The sequence below is a fragment of the Emys orbicularis genome, chromosome 12 (genome assembly GCF_028017835.1).
Source record: "Emys orbicularis isolate rEmyOrb1 chromosome 12, rEmyOrb1.hap1, whole genome shotgun sequence".
In the NCBI taxonomy this organism is placed as follows: Eukaryota; Metazoa; Chordata; order Testudines; family Emydidae; genus Emys; species Emys orbicularis.
Window position 1 is genome coordinate 42476130 of NC_088694.1, and position 22332 is coordinate 42498461.

At 42.8% G+C, this 22332-nt stretch overlaps 1 protein-coding gene across 1 annotated transcript in view; it reads left to right on the forward strand.

The window, feature by feature from the left end:
- The first annotated feature begins 776 nt into the window (after positions 1–776).
- The window catches only part of LOC135886228 (cytosolic phospholipase A2 gamma-like), a 40985-nt gene continuing 19429 nt past the window's right edge, over positions 777–22332 (forward strand). The window contains exons 1-9 of the mRNA XM_065414062.1: positions 777–800; positions 7839–7955; positions 8938–9080; positions 12382–12580; positions 13910–14027; positions 17156–17209; positions 18373–18429; positions 18895–18951; positions 20310–20372. Of these exons, the coding sequence (XP_065270134.1) occupies positions 777–800; positions 7839–7955; positions 8938–9080; positions 12382–12580; positions 13910–14027; positions 17156–17209; positions 18373–18429; positions 18895–18951; positions 20310–20372 (832 nt within the window). The remainder of the gene's footprint in view (positions 801–7838; positions 7956–8937; positions 9081–12381; positions 12581–13909; positions 14028–17155; positions 17210–18372; positions 18430–18894; positions 18952–20309; positions 20373–22332) is intronic.

A 22332-nucleotide genomic window follows, 5' to 3' on the forward strand; every position in this document is an offset into this window, starting at 1 on the left:
GGAAAAAGAAGGTTGACACTTTTATGGATATACACAGAATGTAGGTATAGACAGACTCACATTAGAAAAAAGAGGGTGCCACAGTGGGAAAATTCAGCCCCTCTGGGAAATTCCAGCACGAATCAACCCTCTACTGATGATCAATCCATGAGACACCCACCAGACCCCAACACTATTGTTAAGACTGTGAGTATAACTATATTTGTAACTTGTGCATAAGTCTGTATAGAATTTCTATATGCTTGGGTAGTCATAGCTTTACTTGTAACTTTAACAAAACTTGTAAAAGAGACTAGACCTTGTACTTGTGAATGTCTGTGTTGTCACTACCCTTGGTATTTATGTGTTCCTAGAGACTCTAAATCTCAAGCAAGTAGCAGAGGTGACTTTCACTCTGTTAAGCTTGAAAATGTAGCCACTAGAGCCATTACCACATTACAAAAATAACTTTAAATAAAATAAAAGACTTCTCTCCCCCCTCCCCCCGGTCTATCTATCCCCACACACTCTGAAATACTCTGAAATACATCTGGTACTTACCAAGGTCCATGGTAGCAGTCAGAGCTAGATGGACCTAGAGTCTGATCCAGTACTTCAGCACTTCCTATGTCACTATATTAAATGTTCATTTTCTCTTGTATACTTTAAGGCAAGGAAGAATAAATTAGATGTTGGCCTGAGCTTTTGGAAGTCCTGAAAGAGGTGGAGTTTTCCTTTTTCACTGACGGAGGAATTTGAAATCACAGGGCATCTCACAGAGAAACAGGAAAGCAAGAATGGAAATATTTCATAAACACAAGGTATACCATTCCTCTTACATTTTGCAGTTTCACTAACTATTGTTACTTGGAAATGCTGAAATGCTTCATAACACTTCATATTAAAGGTACATTCTGTGACAAAGTTCCTCCTCTATCTTGGTGGGTCCTGCGCTTATTGGCGGATTTTCTTGCCTCAGAGATTCACCATGTGGGTTGGGGAACAGCCCAGAGGCCTTCCCCTCTGGAAGAACCCACAGTCCAGGTCAATTGGGAGGTTTGGGGGGAACCCGGGCCCGCCCTCTACTCCGGGTTCCAGCCCAGGGCCCTGTGGACTGCAGCTGTCTATAGTGCCTCCTGTAACAGCTGCATGACAGCGACAACTCCCTGGGCTACTTCCCCTTGGCCTCCTCCAAACACCTTCCTTATTCTCACCGCAGGACCTTCCTCCTGGTGTCTGATAATGCTTGTACTCCTCAGTCCTCCAGCAGCACATCCTCTCACTCTCAGCTCCTTGTGCCTCTTGCTCCCAGCTCCTCACACTCGCACCACAAACTGAAGTGAGCTTCTTTTTAAAACCCAGGTGCCCTGATTAGCCTGCCTTAATTGATTCTAGCAGCTTCTTCTTAATTGGCTCCAGGTGTCCTAATTAGCCTTCCTGCCTTAACTGGTTCTAGCAGGTTCCTGCTCTGGTCACTCAGGGAACAGAAATCTACTCATCCAGTGACTAGTATATTTGTCCTCTACCAGACTTCTTTACCCCACTGGTCTGGGTCTGTCACATATCCCTCCCCCCTGCTCAATGCCAAGGGGTTGGGCAGCTTGGGACGCCAGACAGTGCACACGTGACAAGCCATCGGCGTTGCCATGACGGCTCCCTGCTCTGTGTTGCACATGGAACTGGAAAGGTTGGAGGGATAAGAACCATCTGGTCACCCTTGTGTTCTTCTCCTTGTTCCGCTGCATCCATTGAAGAGGGGCATGGTCGGTCACGAGTACAAATCTGCGCCCAATCAGGTAGTAGCGCAATGTTTCCATGGCCCATTTTACAGCAAGACATTCTCTCTCCACCACTGCATATTTTTGTTCCCTTGGAAGGAGTTTCCGACTGAGGTATAGAATTGCGTGTTCCTCCTCCCCGACCATCTGTGATAGAACGGCCCCCAACCCTACTTCCGATGCATCTGTCTGCAGGATAAACTCCTTGGTGAAATCAGGGGCTATCAGTACGGGGTTACTGCAGAGGACAGTCCGTAGGTCTGTGAATGCTTCCTCTGCTGCGTCAGACCATCTCACCAGATCAGGTCCATGGGCTTTCACTAGGTCTGTAAGGGGGCTTGCCCTTGTGGCAAAGTGGGGGATAAATCGTCGGTAATACCCCACCACACCTAGGAATGCCCGGACTTGTTTCTTGCGACTTGGTTGGGGCCAATTTTGGATGGCCTCTAACTTGTTCACTTGGGGTTTTACCAGACCTTTTCCCACAATGTAGCCAAGATATTTGGCCTCTGTAAACCCTACAGCGCACTTGGCAGGGTTTGCTGTAAGGCCAGCTCGCCTGAAGGTATCGAGGACTGCCTCCACCTTCTCCAGGTGGGTTTCCCAGTCTGGGGTATGAATGACCACATCGTCCGAGTAGGCAGCAGCATAACTGTTATGCGGGTGTAATAGCTTGTCCATGAGGCGCTGGAAGGTAGCTGGGGCCCCATGTAGTCCAAAAGGGAGGACAGTATATTGAAAAAGACCCTCTGGTGTAGAGAACGCAGTCTTTTCCTTCACGTCTTCTGCAAGGGGAATCTGCCAGTACCCCTTTGTCAAGTCTAGGGTAGTCAAGTACCGGGCATTACCCAGACAGTCCACTAGCTCATCTATGCGAGGTATGGGGTACGCGTCGAACTGGGATACTTCGTTTAGTCGCCGGAAGTCATTGCAAAATCTTGTGGTGCCATCAGGTTTGGGCACCAGCACGATTGGGCCGGACCACTGACTGTGGAATTCTTCGATGAACCCAACTCCAGCATTTTTTTTACTTCTGCTTTTATTTCCTCCCTCTTTGCAGCTGGCACCCGATAGGGCCTCATTGTTACTCTGGCCCCAGGGTTCGTGACGATGTGGGGATATGTCTCAGTTGTTCGACCCGGTTTTGTCGAGAACACATCTTGGTTCCGGAAGATCATTTCAGACACCTCATTCTTCTGGTCTGGTGTTAAATCGGGAGACACTCTCACCTGTTTGGAAGGCTTGTTTTCCTGGGTTAGGTCTTTTTGGACCGTTGTGCATGCCTCTTGTGCATGCCAGGGTTTCAGAAGGTTAACGTGATAAATCTGTTCTTGTTTTCTGCATCCTGGCTGCCGCACCTTGTAGGTTACTTCCCCCATGGGTTCAACCACGTCATAGGGCCCCTGCCATTGGGCCAGAAGCTTGCTTTCTGCCATGGGTACCAACACCATAACCCGATCCCCTGGTTGGAACTGTCACACTTTTGCCTGGTGATTGTAATGGGTTCCCTGGGCCTCCTGTGCCTTCTCCAAATGTTCCCGTACAATAGGGGTAAACCGGGCTATCCGGTCTCGCATCTGCATTACATGCTCTATTATATTTCTCCCCTCATTGGGTTCCTCTTCCCAGATCTCTTTGGCGATATCTAGTATGCCACGGGGGTGACACCCGTATAATAACTCGAAGGGGGAAAACCCAGTTGAGGCCTGAGGTACCTCCCGGATAGCGAACATAAGGTAGGGTAGTAGGGTGTCCCAATCCTTCCCGTCCTGACTTACCACCTTCCTTATCATAGCCTTGAGGGTTCGGTTAAACCTTTCTACCAACCCATCAGTCTGCGGATGGTAGACCGAAGTTCTCAGGGTATGTATATGGAGCAGCGTACAGAGGTCCTTCATTAGCTTCGACATAAATGGGTTTCCTTGGTCAGTTAATATCTCCTTCGGTAGCCCCATTAGGGCAAAGATCCCCACCAGCTCTTTGGCTATAGTTTTAGAGGCCGTGTTACGCAGGGGGACGGCTTCTGGGTAGGGAGTAGCATAGTCCAAAACAACAAGTATATATTGGTGGCCCCGAGCTGTCTTCTCCAGGGGTCCCACTTAGGTCCATGGCTATTCGCTCGAAGGGGACCTCTATGATGGGAAGGGGTACTAAAGGTGCCCTCAAGTGGGGATGGGAACTGTGCAGCTGACACTCCGGGCAGGAGGCACAGTACCTCCACACTTCTTCATGTACTCCGGGCCAGAAGAACCATCGTAGGACTCGTGCCAGGGTCTTCTCTATCCCCAAATGCCCCCCAAAAATATGACTATGAGCAAGACTTAATACAGTGTTCTGGTGTTTTTGAGGCACTAGGATCTGCTGTACCTTCTGCTCCTGTACTGGTGCAACCCGGTATAAGAGATCCTTCTTCATTATGAAGTAGGGTCCTGGTACCTGGGTTTTCCCTTCCACGGGGACCCCATCTATTTCAGTCACCTCCTTCCTAATGTTGTCATACCTTGGGTCTTCTGCCTGGTCCCGTCCAAAATTTCCTCTCCCAGGGCTAATCTGCCCAAGATCTAGGGGCCCAGTCTCTGTTGCCTCTACTGGTTCAGAAGCATTAGGGTGGGGGTCAGACTCAGGTGCTTCTCCCTCCTGCGTGGCCTCCTTTTCAGCTGCGTGGGTCCACCTACCTACAAGAGCGACCCTCTGGCTTTGGGTCAGTATTCGGGTTCCCAAGGCCTTAGCTGCCCTTCTTTCCCTTTTTGTCTTTCTACCCTGTCTGGGAGGGGAGAACAAATCTGGGGATATTTCAGAGAAGATTGGGGGTTGACAGTCTGCTGTGGATGCCTCACCAATTTTAGGGTCCCCATCTTTCTCCAATCCCCCTACTGGGAGTAAGTTTCCAAACCCTGTGAAGTCCCTCCGTATGAGCACCGGGTATGGGAGTTTAGGGACTACACCTGCTGTTACCTCAGTAGTGTTCCCTTGGATCTCGATTTTTACTGGGATGGTGGGGTAGTAACTAACTGTCCCATGGACACTTGTTATCCCCGTACCGTTTAGCCTGCAGCAGCTGACTACGCTTCATGAGCTTCCCTGAGATAAGCGTGATAGCACTCCCCGAATCAACCAGTGCCGTGGTCCCTAACCCATTTAGTTTCACTGGTCTGGTATACATATGTGGGGTTAGTGAGACCCCCACAAGGTGGATTAGGGAGCATGGATCTGCCCAGTTCCCCAGGTTACACTACATAGGCTCCTCAGCATTGGGACACTGTGCAGCTATGTGTCCCCACTCCCCGCAGGCATAACATCTATATGGAGCCCTAGGCGTTCCCCGGTCTCTTGGTTTGGGCAGTCTAGCACCATGATCCTCTTCTCCCTCAGTGCTCCGACTCTTTGTGGCCTCTGATGGGCCTTCAGCCTCTCTCTTTTTCCACCTGGGCCCTCCTGGTGGCCCAGTCACCTGAACTTTAGGGCTTGGTGCTGCTAGTTTAACCCGGGTGCCTCTTCCTTAACTGGTCGGGTCAGCTCCCTCGCTGTCCTTCGCCTCTCTACCAGGGCGACAACCTCGTCATAGGTGGAGGGTTCGTTCTGGCTTACCCAGGCACGAAGGTCTGGTGGTAGTCCCCTCATGTATCGGTCGATGACCAGAACCGCTAGTATCTCTTCCGGACTCCGGGACTCTGTTTGCAACCACTTTCGTGAGAGATGGATGAGGTCATACAATTGGGACCGTGGGGTTTTGTCTTCCTGGTACCTCCAACCGTGATACTGCTGGGCCCGCACTGCTGTCGTTACCCCAGATCTGGCCAGGATCTCTGCTTTCAGCTGGGGGTAGTCTGCCGCAGCCTCTTCAGGCAGATCATGGTAGGCCTTCTGGGCCTCCCCACCCAGGAATGAGGCAAAGATGCCAGACCACTGATCTCGAGGCCAGGCCTCCCATAGGGCTCTCCTCTCAAAGGCCAGAAGGTATGCCTCTACATCATCCTCCCGTGTCATTTTCTGCAGCCAATGGCTGGCCCGTATGAGCCGCGTCCCATCATGGCCGCGATTCAGCTCTGTAAGGGACTTTACCTGGTTTACCAGTTCCCGCAACATAGCTCGGAGCTCGGTCTTGAGCAGCCTGGTCCATCAGCAGGCGATTAGTCTCTTGCTGCAGCCGCACAGCCTCCTGTTGGGCAGCTGCCTGGACATGGGTAGCCTCCTCCTGTGCCGCCGTAGCTTGTATCAGTGCCCGCACTATGTCATCCATTGTGGTGAAAAAAAATAAACTCTCTCCCTTTTTGTTTGTTTGGGGGTTTTTTTGTTTTTGTTTTTAAATCACCCTCCTTCTTCTGCCGCGCTGTGCACCCCAAGATACCACTCCTGACACCAGTGTGACAAAGTTCCTCCTCTATCTTGGTGGGTCCTGCACTTATTGGCAGATTTTCTTGCCTCAGAGATTCACCATGTGGGTTGGGGAACAGCCCAGAGGCCTTCCCCTCTGGAAGAACCCACAGTCCAGGTCAATTGGGAGGTTTGGGGGGAACCCGGGCCCGCCCTCTACTCCGGGTTCCAGCCCAGGGCCCTGTGGACTGCAGCTGTCTATAGTGCCTCCTGTAACAGCTGCATGACAGCGACAACTCCCTGGGCTACTTCCCCTTGGCCTCCTCCAAACACCTTCCTTATTCTCACCACAGGACCTTCCTCCTGGTGTCTGATAACGCTTGTGCTCCTCAGTCCTCCAGCAGCACACCCTCTCACTCTCAGCTCCTTGCGCCTCTTGCTCCCAGCTCCTCACACTCCCACCACAAACTGAAGTGAGCTCCTTTTTAAAACCCAGGTGCCCTGATTAGCCTGCCTTAATTGATTCTAACAGCTTCTTCTTAATTGGCTCCAGGTGTCCTAATTAGCCTTCCTGCCTTAACTGGTTCTAGCAGGTTCCTGATTACTCTAGTGCAGCCCCTGCTCTGGTCACTCAGGGAACAGAAAACTATTCATCCAGTGACCAGTATATTTGCCCTCTACCAGACTCCTGTACCCCACTGGTCTGGGTCTGTCACAATTCACAAACAGTTTATAAAGAGTTCATAAATGATCAATAGATTATTAATAAATGGCTAATCACTTATTATAGGCAGCTCAACAGGTTGTTTTAGTCATAGGGTATAAGCAACCATAATAGCTTTTACTGATGTGCTCATCTATAATGTGTCTATAATGCACACTGCTCCTGTCTGCAATGAGCTTATAACATCTATTAACCATTTATTAACTAATTATAATATGAAGGGTAACCAAGCAATTTCATCTCCAGCTTTTTTTGTGCAATTTTTTCTGAAGTTCATGTGTTCCATTTACTCAATGACAATACCACATTGCTTCATAGTAGCTATGTAATACAGACTCGGGCCCAATCTTGCTGTATTTGGTGGCACCTAAAATACATCTTAAACTCTGAACAGTAGGGTTAATCTTGACAAATACTTATTTCCTATTTACCCTCTGGGATGGGGTGTATCAACCCTGCACCGGCGATGCAGGAGTTAAGGAACTGCTTTGGGCCCAAGAGGCTCCACCCCCTCACCCTTGCTGGCATGCTTCCAATGAAGGGAGCATATAAAAGGAAGCAGCTCAGCTCACTCTGGGTTGGCTGAGGAGAGATCAAGTGTTGGGAGGTGTCCATGAGTTTCTCAGCTGTTTTCATTGTAGTTGTAACCGTGTTGATCCTAGGATATTAGATTTTGAATGATTGCTTTCAACATGTGTTAACTCCTTATGCTTAACAAGCTGTTCCACCTTGTATTTAGTTGTGACACTCTGAGTGCTGTTCCCAGATCTGAAGAAGAGCTCTGTGGAGCTTGAAAACTTGTCTCGCTCCTCAACAGAAGTTGGTCCAATAAAAGATACCTTCTCACCCACTTTATCTCTCTTTCTCTTCACAGAGATTTTCCCCCTGTTGTTCCAGTGTAGGAGAGATGTGTGAAATCTTTCCAAACAGGCTTTGGGTTCCACCTTGAATACGCTTTAATGGATTGTCTGGATCTCTGTACATTGTCCATCCCTGACAGATTTTTGAGAGATGATACATTCTCTTGACGTTTTTTTCCCCAGGGTGAAAGTAAAATCCGAATTTCCCGTGAACTCTCAGAAGGGGAAAAATTAGGAACAAGTAACAGAAAGGTGCGGGTGAAGAAATGCCTGGATAGCCTTGGGACTCCCTGTAATCTGGTAGGAGTCTATAAATGTCTTATAGAATTATAGAGGAACATACAGAACATTGACAATGGTAATGATTACTTATGCAGAGCTGGTGAAAATGTGCTCATCAAAAAGTTTTTTTTGTTTTCTGGGTTTTTTCAAAGCTTTTAGAATAAAACAAACTGAATCCAATGGGACATAAGTGAATGGCTAAAATTAAGTGCATGGTTAAGTGCTTTGCTGATTTGGGATGAACTTAAATACATGTTTAAATATAAATGATGGAAAGAACAGGTTCTGAAAAATGAAGAATACATTTTTTTTCATTTATGTTGAATTTTTTCACAATTTCTTTTAAAACTTCAAACCTGATTTTTTCTGTTCCTAAAACCACATATATAGTGGTATTGAGGTCTCTCTCTCTCTCTCTCTCTCTCTCTCTCTCTCTCTCTCTGTATATGTGTATATATATATCAGTTTTGATTCTTAAACAATGATTTTTTCCAGGTTTTGGGGAAACCCCTAAAAATATCAGTAAAAAAATTCCTTTTAAACAAAAAGGTGTTTTTATCATCAAAATCCCCCCACAAAACAAAACAAAACAAAACAAAAACCCTGATGAAATATTTTCCAGCAGTTCTGATAATTAACAGTATTAATGCTACATGGATTACATAATTAATACAAATGTCATATATTATAGCAGCTATTGGAGTTATTCTTTAGATGAAGAGGTAAAATCAGGCCTCATTACTGCAATCAGGAAAGCTTGTGAGTAAAGTTACTCATGGGAGTTGTCTCATTTCAACACGTGTAAATAAAGACACTTACATGGGTGAATGCTTGCAGAATTGGGTCCTACAAGATATTCTTTTAAATTACATGATGGGGGATATCCTAGGTGGGAATGGCAGTTGTTTGACTGCAGATACCATGAAAGTAACTTAGACGAGCAATGACGGTTCCTCAGTAATCCCAGTTTATACGTTGTCATCTCTTTTCCTTTCCTCAGGATGATGTGCCCAATATCGCCATCCTGGGAGCTGGTGGAGGTCTTCGAGCCATGATCGCCCTTCATGGAACCCTGCAGGAGCTACAAAAGCATGGTCTCTTGGACACCATCATGTACTTGTGTGGGGTCTCAGGTTCAACTTGGTAGGCGTATGTCAAGAGTGAATGAAGTTGTGCCCTTCTATAGAACTGACAGCCAGGGGAAATTATTGCTATTGTTATTATTAACAAAAGACATGCTGAGTACTTCATCACCAATAGGAAAACACTGTCTGTCCATTTCCTGAGGAGGTGAGAATACACGTTACCAGCACAATCTAGGGCACTCCACCTTTACCCTACCATGGGCTCAAGGCACAACCCAGTTAATTTAGTCACCCTTACCAGTCCTGGGCCCAGGATGTAACCTGCTGGGGGTTCATGGGCTCTTTTATGAGTAAAAGAACCTTACACAGTAATATCCTTAACCTCTATTTATTAACAGTTACCAAAACAGAATACACATGCTACATATACAATTCTCACTACTCCTAATAAGGATGGCCAATCAAGATAAGATCTTCCAGGGCTCCAGCTTCTGCATGGTATTTTTGCCAGGTGCTGAGGTCTGGCAGCTCTGATCTTGAGCTGTGTCTTGGAGTGAGGATCCAAAGAACTTCCCTTTGGACTCGAGTTTATATAGTTAAAACTGAATTCTACTTAGCTATACCTTAATCAATCATTTTAAACTAAACAGTATTTTTCACCAATCCTAGCCCATTATGAAACAATTCTTTAACCAATCATACTCCAACACCTTAGCTGATTTAAATCTTGCAGAAATTATTTATGCAATGGACAGAAACAATAAAATAATTATACAGGGACCATACAAGCAATAGAGAAGTAGGGGCCATAATGGCAAATCAATAGAACTATAGATTTAACCATCACAACTGTTGATAAGTGGATTCTTTGCAAATAGAATACTATCAAACAAAGTTGTCTATAAACATCCTAAAATCTGTTTCTTTATCTGGTGATGGTGGGTACTATTAGGACAGGAGTGCCTTCTTAACAGCCTGATATTATATTGTTTTGATGCAAATTAGATGGGACGTTACTCCCTGCTTCTTAGCTCCTGGTGGCTATTGTCCTATGGCTTTTGCTTCTTACTGCAGAAAGGCCTTGGCCTGCATACATTGCAATGTAAGTCCAAGGTTCAAACTCAGGCTAAAACTCAATACCTCTTCCATCTACACACAAATCATGCAAACCCAGAGCATAGACCCAGGGTCCCAGGACTCCATGAAGGTAGAGGGTCTGAACCTGAGTCAGGCCAGGACCCAGGGTTCAAGATCTATTGCTTTGCAGTGTAGACACAGTCCCACTGGACTCATGCCCTGGGAGTCAACCAAAGATGTCCCACGGGATGACTTCCTTTTTCCTATTGACAGTCAAGTTTTTCCACACTGCACCACAAACAAAGGGCTAATGGAGCCACATTTTGGGAGGGCTCTAGAAAGTCTGGGATATGGCTGGCAGAATATGGTCCTGCATAATGCAGTGTAGACTCTGGAGCCCCAGATTGGGACCCAGAGTTCAAGAATTCCAAACCTGAGGTTACAAATGAGTGTAGATGCTCAAGTCCTAGGTTAGCAAACCCAGAGCCTGCTAACCTGAGTTCTACTAATCCTGGGCTTACATTGCTGTGTGGACATGCCTTTTAGGTCTGACCCTCCTAAGATTTCTACATGAGCAAAAATAATAGGGGCCAAGCCCTATACTTCTAATTTAATATTTATAGATCTTGCAGTGTCATTGTGAATCGTTTGATAGCTGGTATTTCCCTTAAAGGCCAAAATCCTTCAGTCATGAGTCTTTTGTGAGTTATACGGCTTATTTACCCTTAAAACGCTACAGCCACTGCAGTTACGCCACTGTAATGCTTCAGTGTAGACACTAGCTACACCAGTGGGAGGAGTTCTCTCGTCAACGTAGGTAATCCAGACACTTGAGAGGCAGTAGCTAAGCCAGCAGAAATATTCTTCCATTGACCTTGCATTGCCTACATAGAACATAAATCAGCTTAACTATGCCACGCCAGAGTGTGGATTTTTCACACCCCTTGAGCAACAGTTATGCTGGCCAAACAGTCTAGTGTAAAACAGGCTTTAATTATATTATGAAGCATAAGTGTCTAGCTCTGATGGTTGTGGAGAAAAGCTTGGAAGTGTGAACCCTACCAGCTCAAATGCCAGAAGGCAAGTAAAAAGAACCTATGTTTTTAAAGGTTTCAGAGTAGCAGCCGTGTTAGTCTGTATCCGCAAAAAGAACAGGAGTACTATTTTAAAATAAATCTCATGATTTTTAAGCCAAACTCAGGATCTTCTGTGACCTGACTTGTGATCTTTGGCACACTTGTTGTTGGCATTAGTGCTGAAAGCAGGATAGCAGAACGGTGCCTATTACCTTCTGTTGTTCCTTTCTCTCCAGTCAAGAGACTGTTATGTTAGTTGTCGTTAAAGAGGGACAGAGTGTGTACAATGGTTTGGGCCATGGGAATAGTGAGAAGTGGACATAACTGGGGTTCGGTAAACTGGAATAAGTGACAGGGTGTAACACAAGATGGGGATATCCAGGTGGAAAAGAGACAACAATGGTTGCAAGGTTGTAGGATAGGGTGGAAAGTTAGTTTCTCAATGGAAAAGGAGACTGTGTCCTTCAGAACATCCAGCTAATCTAACAGGGCCACATACTGATAGCCTTATTCACAGTGCGTAGCAATTGACACAGGAGCCTAAGGGAGTTAGGCACTCTGTTGTTGATGCAATTCAAAAGGAGACTGATACCAGTGGGTGACTTCCTAATTATCGTAGTTACTTATCTGCCCCACATTAACATAGTATCTGAGCACCACAGCATTTATTTTCAGAACACCCCTGTGAGGTAGGAAAGTGCCTGTATCCCCCTTTTCCTATGGAGAACCAGGGCTACAATCTCTGGGAGAGCAGGGAGCAGAACCCGCATTTCCCAAGTTCTAGACAAGTGCCCTAAGCACTGAACCATCGTTCCCCTTCCAACCTTTTTGCACAAATAGTCCTACCGAAGTCAATGTTAGGGCGGCAGAGTCATGATGGGCTGGGCAAATCTGTGGATGTTACAAATGTCCTGAATGTAACCAGAGCTGTTCAAACTCGGTGTCAGGGTGTATTGCTAATGGTGATTCTCCATTTGCTCAGCCTGGTAAGGACCTGGGGGATTTGGATTTTATCTCTGCTGATGCTGTGGCTTTCAACAGCATCTATCCAGCCAGCCATGTGATCCTTGCGGGTTACAAATGCATTGCAATGATGGAACGATGAGTGAGAATATTCTAATAAATAACTATGCAGATATTGAACTGGCTGGGGAAAATAGCCCATATCCTGTTCTCCTTACCATCTGTGTTTTGTCTCTGTAATAGGTGTATGTCGTCTCTCTACAAAAATGGGGACTGGACAGAGAAATTGCAGGCCTTGGAGGAAAGTATGTGTGCTAGACTTTCCAAATACACCTGGAGTGTCCCAAAGGCAACAAAAATGCTTCTCGAGGCAGCTAAAGATGAAAATTACTCCCTGACTGAGTTCTGGGCCTACACTGTGGTCTATGGAATGTTACATGAGGTGGGTGAAAAACTTTTCCTTTTGTAACTTTCTAAGGTCCTTGTCTGGCCCCACTCACCAAAGTACCAGGGTGCTTTGTGATCTTTTACTGTGTTTAGCCTCACAACATCTCTTTGAAGTGGGGAAGTGTACAGAGAGGAAACTGAGGCACCGAGCACCCAAAGGCCAGATTTTAAAGGTATCACCTTGTGGGATGAGCACGCAGGCACCTAGCACCCATTGATTTCAATGGGATTTAGGTGCCTACATGCTTCTGAAAATCCCCCAGGGTGCCTAAATACCTTTAAAAAACTGGCCCTGCTTGATTTGCTCAAGACCACATACGGTATGTCTACACTGCATTGTAAATCTGGGTCTGGTGTACCTGACATTTCCAAGCCTGGGCTGGAGTGTCCACACTGCAGTGTAAACCTGGGCAAAGAATAACCTGCAATGCTGAGTCTCAGGGCCTGGATCAATTGACTTGGACTCGTGGGGCTCAGGCTTCTGGGTTAAAAATAGTAACATAGGTCGGGGCTGGAGCTTGGGCTAGAGCTGGGCTCTGAAACCTGGTGATGGGGGCGGGTCTCGGACCCTGGGCTCCAGCCCACAGGAGAATGTCTATACTGCTGTGTTTAGCTCCACCACCCAAGCCCTGTGACCCAAGTCAATTGACCCCAGGCTCTAAGACTTGATGCTGTGGGTTTCGCTTTGCAGTGCAGATGTACCTACAGCTGCTGGACCTAGGTGTCACAGCCATGCTAATGTGGTCCTATTGTACTACCCAACCTTCTGACTCGAGACTGCGGCTTGATTTGAGTCCACACAGCAAAACAAGAGGGCTTGGACCTGAGTCGCTGTGGGACACTGGCTCTGACCCAACCCTCTATTAAGGACCTAAGACCTTGGGTCCTGAGTCCATGCTGAGCCAAGTCAGACTGATTTGTGTGTGCACAGAAAAGGGTCTTGGGCTCACACCTGAGTCAGATGCCGGGCTTAGTGTAGAGTGTAGACATACCCTCAGGGAGTCCGCAGGGGAAGTGGGGATTAAGTCTTAGGCTAATGGCTTGACCACTTAGTCATTGAGGAAGGTTGGTCTCATAAATAAATGAATGCTGAGTGGCTCCACTGAATTCTGCAGCGTTACTTGAGTTACTTCATGTATACCCCTGGGTGACTGAGGGTCAACTCCATATCTGTCTAGCTATCATCTCAGCATGTGGATATGTGTTGTCTCCCTGAGCTCAGGCTTGGACTGAGCTGTCAGGGCAGGGACTATAGGCAATGTTACAATCATAGTTTTAAATTAGGAGTGTGTTTGTCTGAACCTATAAAAACTTGTCTTTACAGCTGGACAAGGGACACTTGTCTGAGCAGCAGAGTGCTTCTGAGAATGGAAATAACCCCTACCCCATCTATGCAGCAGTGGATGAGCAAAGTTTTTCCAAAGTAACTGAATACTCTCCAGGTAAAAACAAACAACCAAATCTACAGGTAATATCAGTGTAAAGAAGCCTGTCATTTATTTCATCTACATGCAACTCCCCGAGGCAGCAGAGATGTAAAGGTTGTCTTTAGAGGTGATTGAAAATGAAAAAACAAATTGTGAAAAAAATTCAAAACATTTAAATCTTTTTTGTTCAGCAGGATTATTAATGGGCCCCTTTTTCACATTGCATGACATTTTCTGTAATATTTGTTTCCTTTGTTTCCCCTAGAAATTTTATCAAAAACATATTTTAATTTGATTTTCTTTAGCAAAAATCTTGATTTTCAGTAAGAAAAGAGTAAGTGAAACAAAACCTTAAAAAATTTCTTAAAATATCAGTAAAACTATGGCAGAAAATTTCACAAAACATGGAAAATCCAGGTAACATCTACTACTGCTGGGAATTTTTCTTCATGCAAAATCTTTTTTTTTTTTGAGAAAAATTCAAACTCACTATTGTTTTCTTTTCCCCTTTGTCCTAGTTTAGTATATCTTTTTAGGTGGAGGCACACTTTATTTATTATCTTATTTACTTATTTAGATTTAACAATATAAAATTATGCATCTTGAAGCTAACATCATTAATAACACAATAAAATTCCTGGAGCATGAAAGAATAATTTCACAAGAAACTCACCAGCAATCGCTCCATTCACTTTTAGCTATAACTTGAGCTGATCAAAAATGATCCAACAAAGTAAAAACTTTCCATGAGTATAGGTCAGTTTTGACCCCAAGAAAATCATTTAGAAAAATACCAAAATGAAGCCTTTCAGTTTTTAGTTTCAAGAAGACATTTTGCTTCAAAATTAATTTTACAAAAAATAAATTAACATGAAATAAAAAGTCAAAATCACAATGACCCCAAGAAAATCATTTAGAAAAATACCAAAATGAAGCCTTTCCGTTTTTAGTTTCAAGAAGACATTTTGCTTCAAAATTAATTTTACAAAAAATAAATTAACATGAAATAAAAAGTCAAAATCACAATGAAACTTTTTTGATTGACCAAACTAAAATTGTCTTGAACACTTCTTTTTGCAGGGAATTTTTCATTTTGTTTTGTTTTCATTCCAATTCAGAACAAAACAAAATTTCACTAATGTGATCATGCCCCTGTTTCTGAACTGAAGCCTTTCAGTTTTTAGTTTCAAGAAGACATTTTGCTTCAAAATTAATTTTACAAAAAATAAATTAACATGAAATAAAAAGTCAAAATCACAATGACCCCAAGAAAATCATTTAGAAAATACCAAAATGAAGCCTTTCAGTTTTTAGTTTCAAGAAGACATTTTGCTTCAAAATTAATTTTATAAAAAATAAATTAACATGAAATAAAAAGTCAAAATCACAATGAAACTTTTTTGATTGACCAAACTAAAATTGTCTTGAACACTTCTTTTTGCAGGGAATTTTTCATTTTGTTTTGTTTTCATTCCAATTCAGAACAAAACAAAATTTCACTAATGTGATCATGCCCCTGTTTCTTAGCAGATGGAGACAACTGAGGGTGGTTAGATGCATAGATATCGGAAGTAAACCATGGAATTCTAAAATGGAGAAATATTTACATATATTAGAGAGCTTTTATGTAGATAGTTGAGCGGGGTAAAAAACAGTTTTCATAAGCCATAAAAAATTTTGAGTTGTCAAAAGAAATTCCTTTCCTGAAAAAGAACAAAAAATTAAAATTACATTTTTTTCACAAAACAAAAATAAAAAAAAACAGTTTTGGTTCAGGTGAGTCGAACTATTTCATTTCAATAAGAACAGTCAGAATGGGTCAGACCAAAGGTCCATCTGGCCTAGTAGGTCCATCTAGCCTAGTATCCAGTCTTTCGACAGTGGCCAATGCCAGGTGGTTCAGAGAGAATGAACAGAACAGTCAATCATTGAGTGATTTGTCTTCCTATTTTCCCCACCCAGCTTCTGGCAATCAGAGGCTAGGGACACCCAGAGTATGGGATTGCATCCCTACCCATCATGACTAATAGCCATTGATGGATCTATCCTCCATGAACGTATCCAAATCTTCTTTAAATCCCATTATACTTATGCTCTCCCGCCGACGTAGCTACCGCTGCTTTTTGGGCATGGTTTATGCTGACGGGAGAGAGCTGTCCCATCGGCATAGAGCAGCTACACAGGAGACCTTACAGCGACATGGCAGCAGCAGTACAGCTGTGTCTCTCTAAGGTCTATAGTGTAGATATAGCCTGAGTTGATAACCAATGTTTGTGTTGCTTGGCCTTTTATGCTCCTTTGAAAACCCAGCCTTAACCAACAAGCTTACATTTTAGGAATTTTAAAAGGAGTTAGGTTCCCAAATCTCAATTTCATTGGGAATTGGGCATCTAACTACCTTAAGCTCCTGTGTAAATCCCAGCAGTAATTTTTTCTTGCTCTCTAGAGGATATGGGCCAATTTGTACTCTGTTATACCTCAGAGTAACTTCATTGACTTGAACAGAGATTCTTGTGGTTTACTCTAGTGTAATTGAGATCAGAATTTGACCCTTTGCTACATTTTGGGCCATCTGGAGGACAGTCCATTGGATATTGGTGAGGAATCTAATTAATGAATAACCTTAATTACCACACTCCTACAAGTGGTGGTAATAGTTTAGTCTTCTGAGGATTGTGATACTTTAGTTTAATTATGGTTGATGGATTTAGTGGGTCTTCGGTAGTGTTTGTGGGATGTGGTTTGCAGGAGGTCAGATTTGATGATCTCATGGTCCCTTCTGCCTCAAGGTCTATGACTGCAAGACTTTATGATCTTTGGCATGTGTTTCCATGGTTCTATTTCTTGACCCAAACTAGAGACCTCCTTACATAGCAGAATAGATTCTTAACATGGAACTAGTAATGGTGGGAATTTCTCTCCCCCTGCTCTGGAAAATGTGATAATATTTTTTTTATTACTGTGAAAATGTTCAGTGGAAAATGTTTGCCTTTTCAGAAAAGAAAGGAAAAGATAACCTCCTCACAATAAAAATGTTCAGCGCAAAAGCAATAAAAACCAAAATACCTTGATCAACCCTAAGTAGAACCTGTGTAAGTAAACAGAGTCAAATCCTTTTATACTCTTTTCCTTCTTGTTTTCAGGTTTGTGGGGAAGTGCCATTGGCAGCAAAACAGAAAATGAAAAAGTCATAAAAGGTATGCCAGTTTCTGTCCTCATAGCACACTGGAGTCAGAGCTCAGGTCCTCAACTTTGTGCTGGATGGGACTCTCTAGAGTGGAGTCTTCTTTATCAACTCCAGAACAAGCTTCCTGCACTGCTCTAAAATAACCTAGGTGTAAGGACTTTTACAGCACACTGCAAACTGCATCTCTTTGTGTGTGCTGCTGAAGGTGATGGTGTTTCAATTTCTGCAGACTTTTTTTATTTAGTTATTTATTCTATTTTAGGTTCTATCAAAGGTTCTTAGACTGGCTGTTTTTAATTTTTATTAGAGGAAATCAGAAACCCACAATTTTCAGTGGGAAAAAATGCCCAACTTTTTCTACTTGGAAAATAGTAAAATAAGTGTGAAAAATTGGGATTTACTCCACTTTTCTCCCATCTTTTTATATTTCTCCACCTGCTACTTCCCCCAGTGAGTTAAAAAAAAAGAGGACGAGAAATACAAAAGGAAAAGAGAGATTGTAAAATGCAGTGAAAATTCAAACACCAAAAATAGAAAAATGATATTTTTTTGGCTTCTAAAAAATGAAATAAAGTGTCATCTTACATTGTTTTTTCTTTGTTTGTTTCCTTTTATAGTTTCCTACTGGAATTTTTTTTAAAAACAAAAGGAGATCAAAACTGATATTTAATGGAAGTTTTCAACTTTGATGAAGCCACATTTTCAGACAGGAAAAAATGTTGGTCAAAACATTTATATCAGCTCTAGTTTTATAAATTTAAAAAACCCTTAATAAGTCAATATGTCAAATGGGAAGTAATAGGTCTAGATGATGGTTTGAGTCATATGGGCAGACAGAAAGGGATATATAAGCCATGCCCACTCCAAGTGTCACTTTGTCCCCCTTTAGTTCAATCACAAATAGAAGTGACATCAACTTCTGTAAGTGTCCCAGGCACCTCTAGAGGGGACACAGCAGCACACTGAGCGAGTGTTCAACATGGGATAATGACAAGATAGAGATTTAGTGACAAGATTGGTGGAGAGTAGACAGAAATGGATGTGGTATAATTTCATCAATATATTTTTTTCTCCTAAATCATTGTGGCCTAAAATTTGTGTTCTAAAGGACTGAATTATTGTCAATGTATTGTGAAATAACTGTTTTGCCTAATTGAGGGGTTTTTTTTCCAGATATATTCTTTGGCTTCTTTAAGGGAGAAAAGGAATCACATTCACCATCTAAAGAAAGTAGGTCATTGTAGTCCATGGTCATTCCAATGATAGAAGTGGAATTACTTACCAGATGTGTCTAGTGCTGATGTCTATAAAGGGCCATTCCCTTCCCCTCCCCCGGGGGGAAAACACTGGTTGTTCACTGAAATACCAGAAATCAAAAATATTTCATTAACAATTTTCTAAAAAATGATTTTTTTTATCAAAACCAAAACAAATTTATTGGGAAAAAAATCAGTTTTCTTATTCGAGTCATTCATGAAAACAATGAAAAAATTCAACCCCCAACTTTTGTTTTTGGTTGAAAAACTATTTCAGGTAAAAAAAAAATTGGATTTCCTCTACTTTCTACAAATTTTGTTCCTTATGAAACTTGAAAATCTTGACTGTGATCTTTGTAACCTGAATGTTGCTTCCTCGCTGATTATGTGATTGTCCATGGGTATATGAAATGACTGATAATCCTAATGGCATTTTCAGGTTGTCCGGAAGGAATAGTCAAGGGGTTTCCAGCACCCACCATTGAACCTGAAGCTGGTAAGTGTATCTATCTATCTATCTATGGCTGCCTGTTTTGTTCTAAGTCATTAGCCAATAGTTGGGGCCTTCAGAGCCATGTTATTGGGGGAGGAATAGATTATACAAGTCAGGTACATTTGGTCTAATCTTTATTTACAAAAAAAAATGTACAGTAAATCATGTCTCCCTGAACATAGTAGGAACAATAAAACCAGCAGTTTCCTTGCTCAGAAATCCCCATGTCTGCCACTCAAAGAGCTCTGTGCCCAAGCAGCTCAATCTCTGTGCTTCCTTTTCACGGTCACACTCACAACTCCATCTCTTGGCTTTCTCCTCTGTGATACCCAGCCTTCAATGAGTATTGCAGCCTCTGCATCTGCAACCATAGTTTGTAAATCTATACATTTTTATTTATGGAATTCATTATAGTGCTAATCAACAAACTAGACCATGTCATATGTGTGTGCGCATGTGTGTATGAGAGAGAGAGAGAGAGAGAGAGAGAGAGAGAGAGAGAATAGCTTTTTGATTAAATGGAATTATTTTAAATATATAAAATTTCTGTTTTCATTGAAATTTGGGGGATTTTCATAATAATGTCGGTAACAACCCAAACTTCTCACACCCTTATTTTGCAGCTAAAAATAGTTTTGACAGAAAACTTTCCAAAAGTGAGCTGATGTGACCATATTGCCAGACAACGGGGAAGATGATATTAGAGGTAGAATTTGGACCGACCAGAGGGGAATTAATGAATGTTTTTGTGAGGCAATAGGGGAAGAGGCTGTAGTAGTTCAGAAGGGAAATAATAAAGTCTGGACACTGATTGTAGCCATGTGGATACACAGGAAGGGATAATTTTTTGATAAGATGAAAAGGAAAAAAAACCTGGCAAAATGTGGAGACATTCCAGACTAGAGGTAGGGAAGGAGAGGGAAGAATCTATCCCGAGGTATTTAAACTAACAACTTTGTCCTTGGGCTATTGGAGAATATCTTCATTGTTATCTGTGTGTTGTTTCTTAGGCCTTGTCTATACTACTACAGCTGTTACAATGGCACAGCTATGGCACTGCAGTTGTGTCACCATAGTGCTGTTTTTCAATACTTCCTGCAGTGATGGAAGGGGTTTTTCCATCATTGTAGTTAGTCTACCCCCTTGAGAGGAGGTAGCTAGGCTAATTCTTCCATCAAACTACCTGTATCTATACTGGGACTTAGGTCAGCTTTACTACGTCTCTCAGGGGTGTGAATTTTTCACACTTTTGAATGAAGTAGCTAAATTGACCTAAGTTTTCAGTTTAAACCAGCCCTTAGATATTTGTGTTATTGTCTGTGGCTGTGTGAAATGACTGGCAATCCTTATGACATTTTCAGGTGATATGGAAGGCTCATTGCAGAGTGAGCCAGCAGGAGCTTCACCAGGAGGCTTTTCACCAGGTAGGTGTATATAATCCTGGATCTCTCGCTCTGACCCTATAGCTGTAACTGCTTTTATGTTCATAGCATTCAAACAAAGAAGTTGGATAAAAACCTTAAATACTCTTGCTAGAAGGTTGCAGTGTAATATTACTTTATTTTTTAAAAAAATCCAGAACCTTAATACTCAGTAAATAAAAATATAGAGAGAAAAAGCAGGCTGCCCCCTAAGACAGAGAGGCAAAACTCTCCCCACCTTGATCTAGGCTGGCTTTATTCAGAATGACTGCTTAAAAACCTAGATCACATGTCTCCCTTAGAGCCCCATAGCCTACAAGCCGGATCAGGAAATCCCTTACAAGTAAAGTGATTGCTAACACATATTCAGACTAGCACCACTGCATTGACAGCGGTGGAATTGCTTCTGATCTACTCCTGCTTGAGAAGATAATCATATCCAGATTGTTCATTACATAGTCTCATGAGTAATTCTCATGTTCTCTGTTTTCTGAGTGTGTGCTCAGGACCAAAGCCTCCTGGGAAGCTCCTGTTTCTTAAATAATATAGGCAACTCTTTGATGGTCACTACCAAAGTATCTGAGAAGCTTTCAAAAATTTAGGATGGGGAACTGAGGTTCAATGAGAAATAAAGTGGGGAAATTCAAAGGAATCTCAACAAGTTAAAATTGATATTCAGTGGGATATGAGTGTTTAATCCCTTACAAATCCCAGCCTATGTGACTTCTCAAATATCACCTAGAAAACTTTTGGCAAAGCCAGGAGTAGAACTGCCTTGAATTGATTCCCAATCCATTGCCTGGAATTGATACTTGAATACTGTGTCTAATTCTGGTGTCCATATTTGAAAATGGGACATTGAGATATTGAAGCTGAATGCAGAGATGTGTCACAAAAATGATGCCAAGTCTTATACATTGAGAAATTTAAGGAGCTCAGTCTGTTTAATATATGAAAAAGAAGTCCAAGAGGTGATTAGATTTATGGTGTTTAAATACCTTCACAGTGAGAAAATACAGGCATACTCTCAAATCTAGCAGGGGAAGGGCATAAAAAGAAGCAATGGCGGGAAGTTAAAGTCGGACAAATCAAAGTGAGAGATAAGGCACACATATTATTGATGAGGGTGATTAACCATTGGAACAAACTCCCAAGGGAAGTGGTGGAATCTGATTGGATGCCTTTCTGGAAGAGATGCTTTAGTTAAACACAAGTTGACAGGCTTGGTGAAGGTAACTGGATGAAATTGTGTGGCCCATGCTATACAATAGATCAGACTAGATGACCTAATGGTCCTTTCTGGCTTTAAACCTACCTACATACATATATATATCTTTACCAATCTGTCTAATGAATACTGCAGCTTATAGGACTTTGGCATTCTGTAGTCATATGCTATTCTCTGCAACAGTGGCATACGTTGGGAAGAGGAAGTGATTGGAGTTACTATAGATTTACCCATCAGTAAATGAGGGAAGTAAATGAGCTTACTGCATTTTGCCAAGATCTCTGGGGGTCATGTCTTCTAGTCTTTCAGAGCAAACAATAATTCTCACCCTCATCATCTCTAGGTGACACATCTAAATCTGTATGAACACAGTTCCTCATGGGTCTTCGGACCAAATATTCACAGCCCACTCCCAGAGCTTTAAAGTCCAATGTTTTGTAGAGATTCCCTGTCCTGTGTGGCGGCTACCACTGAGTAATTGTGAGTTACTGGAAATAAAAAGAGACTCCTTCTCTGCACGGAGAAGGAATTTTCATTGTACTCCCAAAATATTTAGCAAGAGCTTTCTTTGCACACATATTATGTGCAATCACAGAGCACATGGCAGGAGTGCTATAAGCAAGGTACAAGAAGTAATATTTCCATTCTACTCAGCACTGATAAGGCCTCAGATGGAGCACTGTGTCCGGTTCTGGGCAGCAAACTTCAGGAAAGATATGGACAAATGGAGAAAGT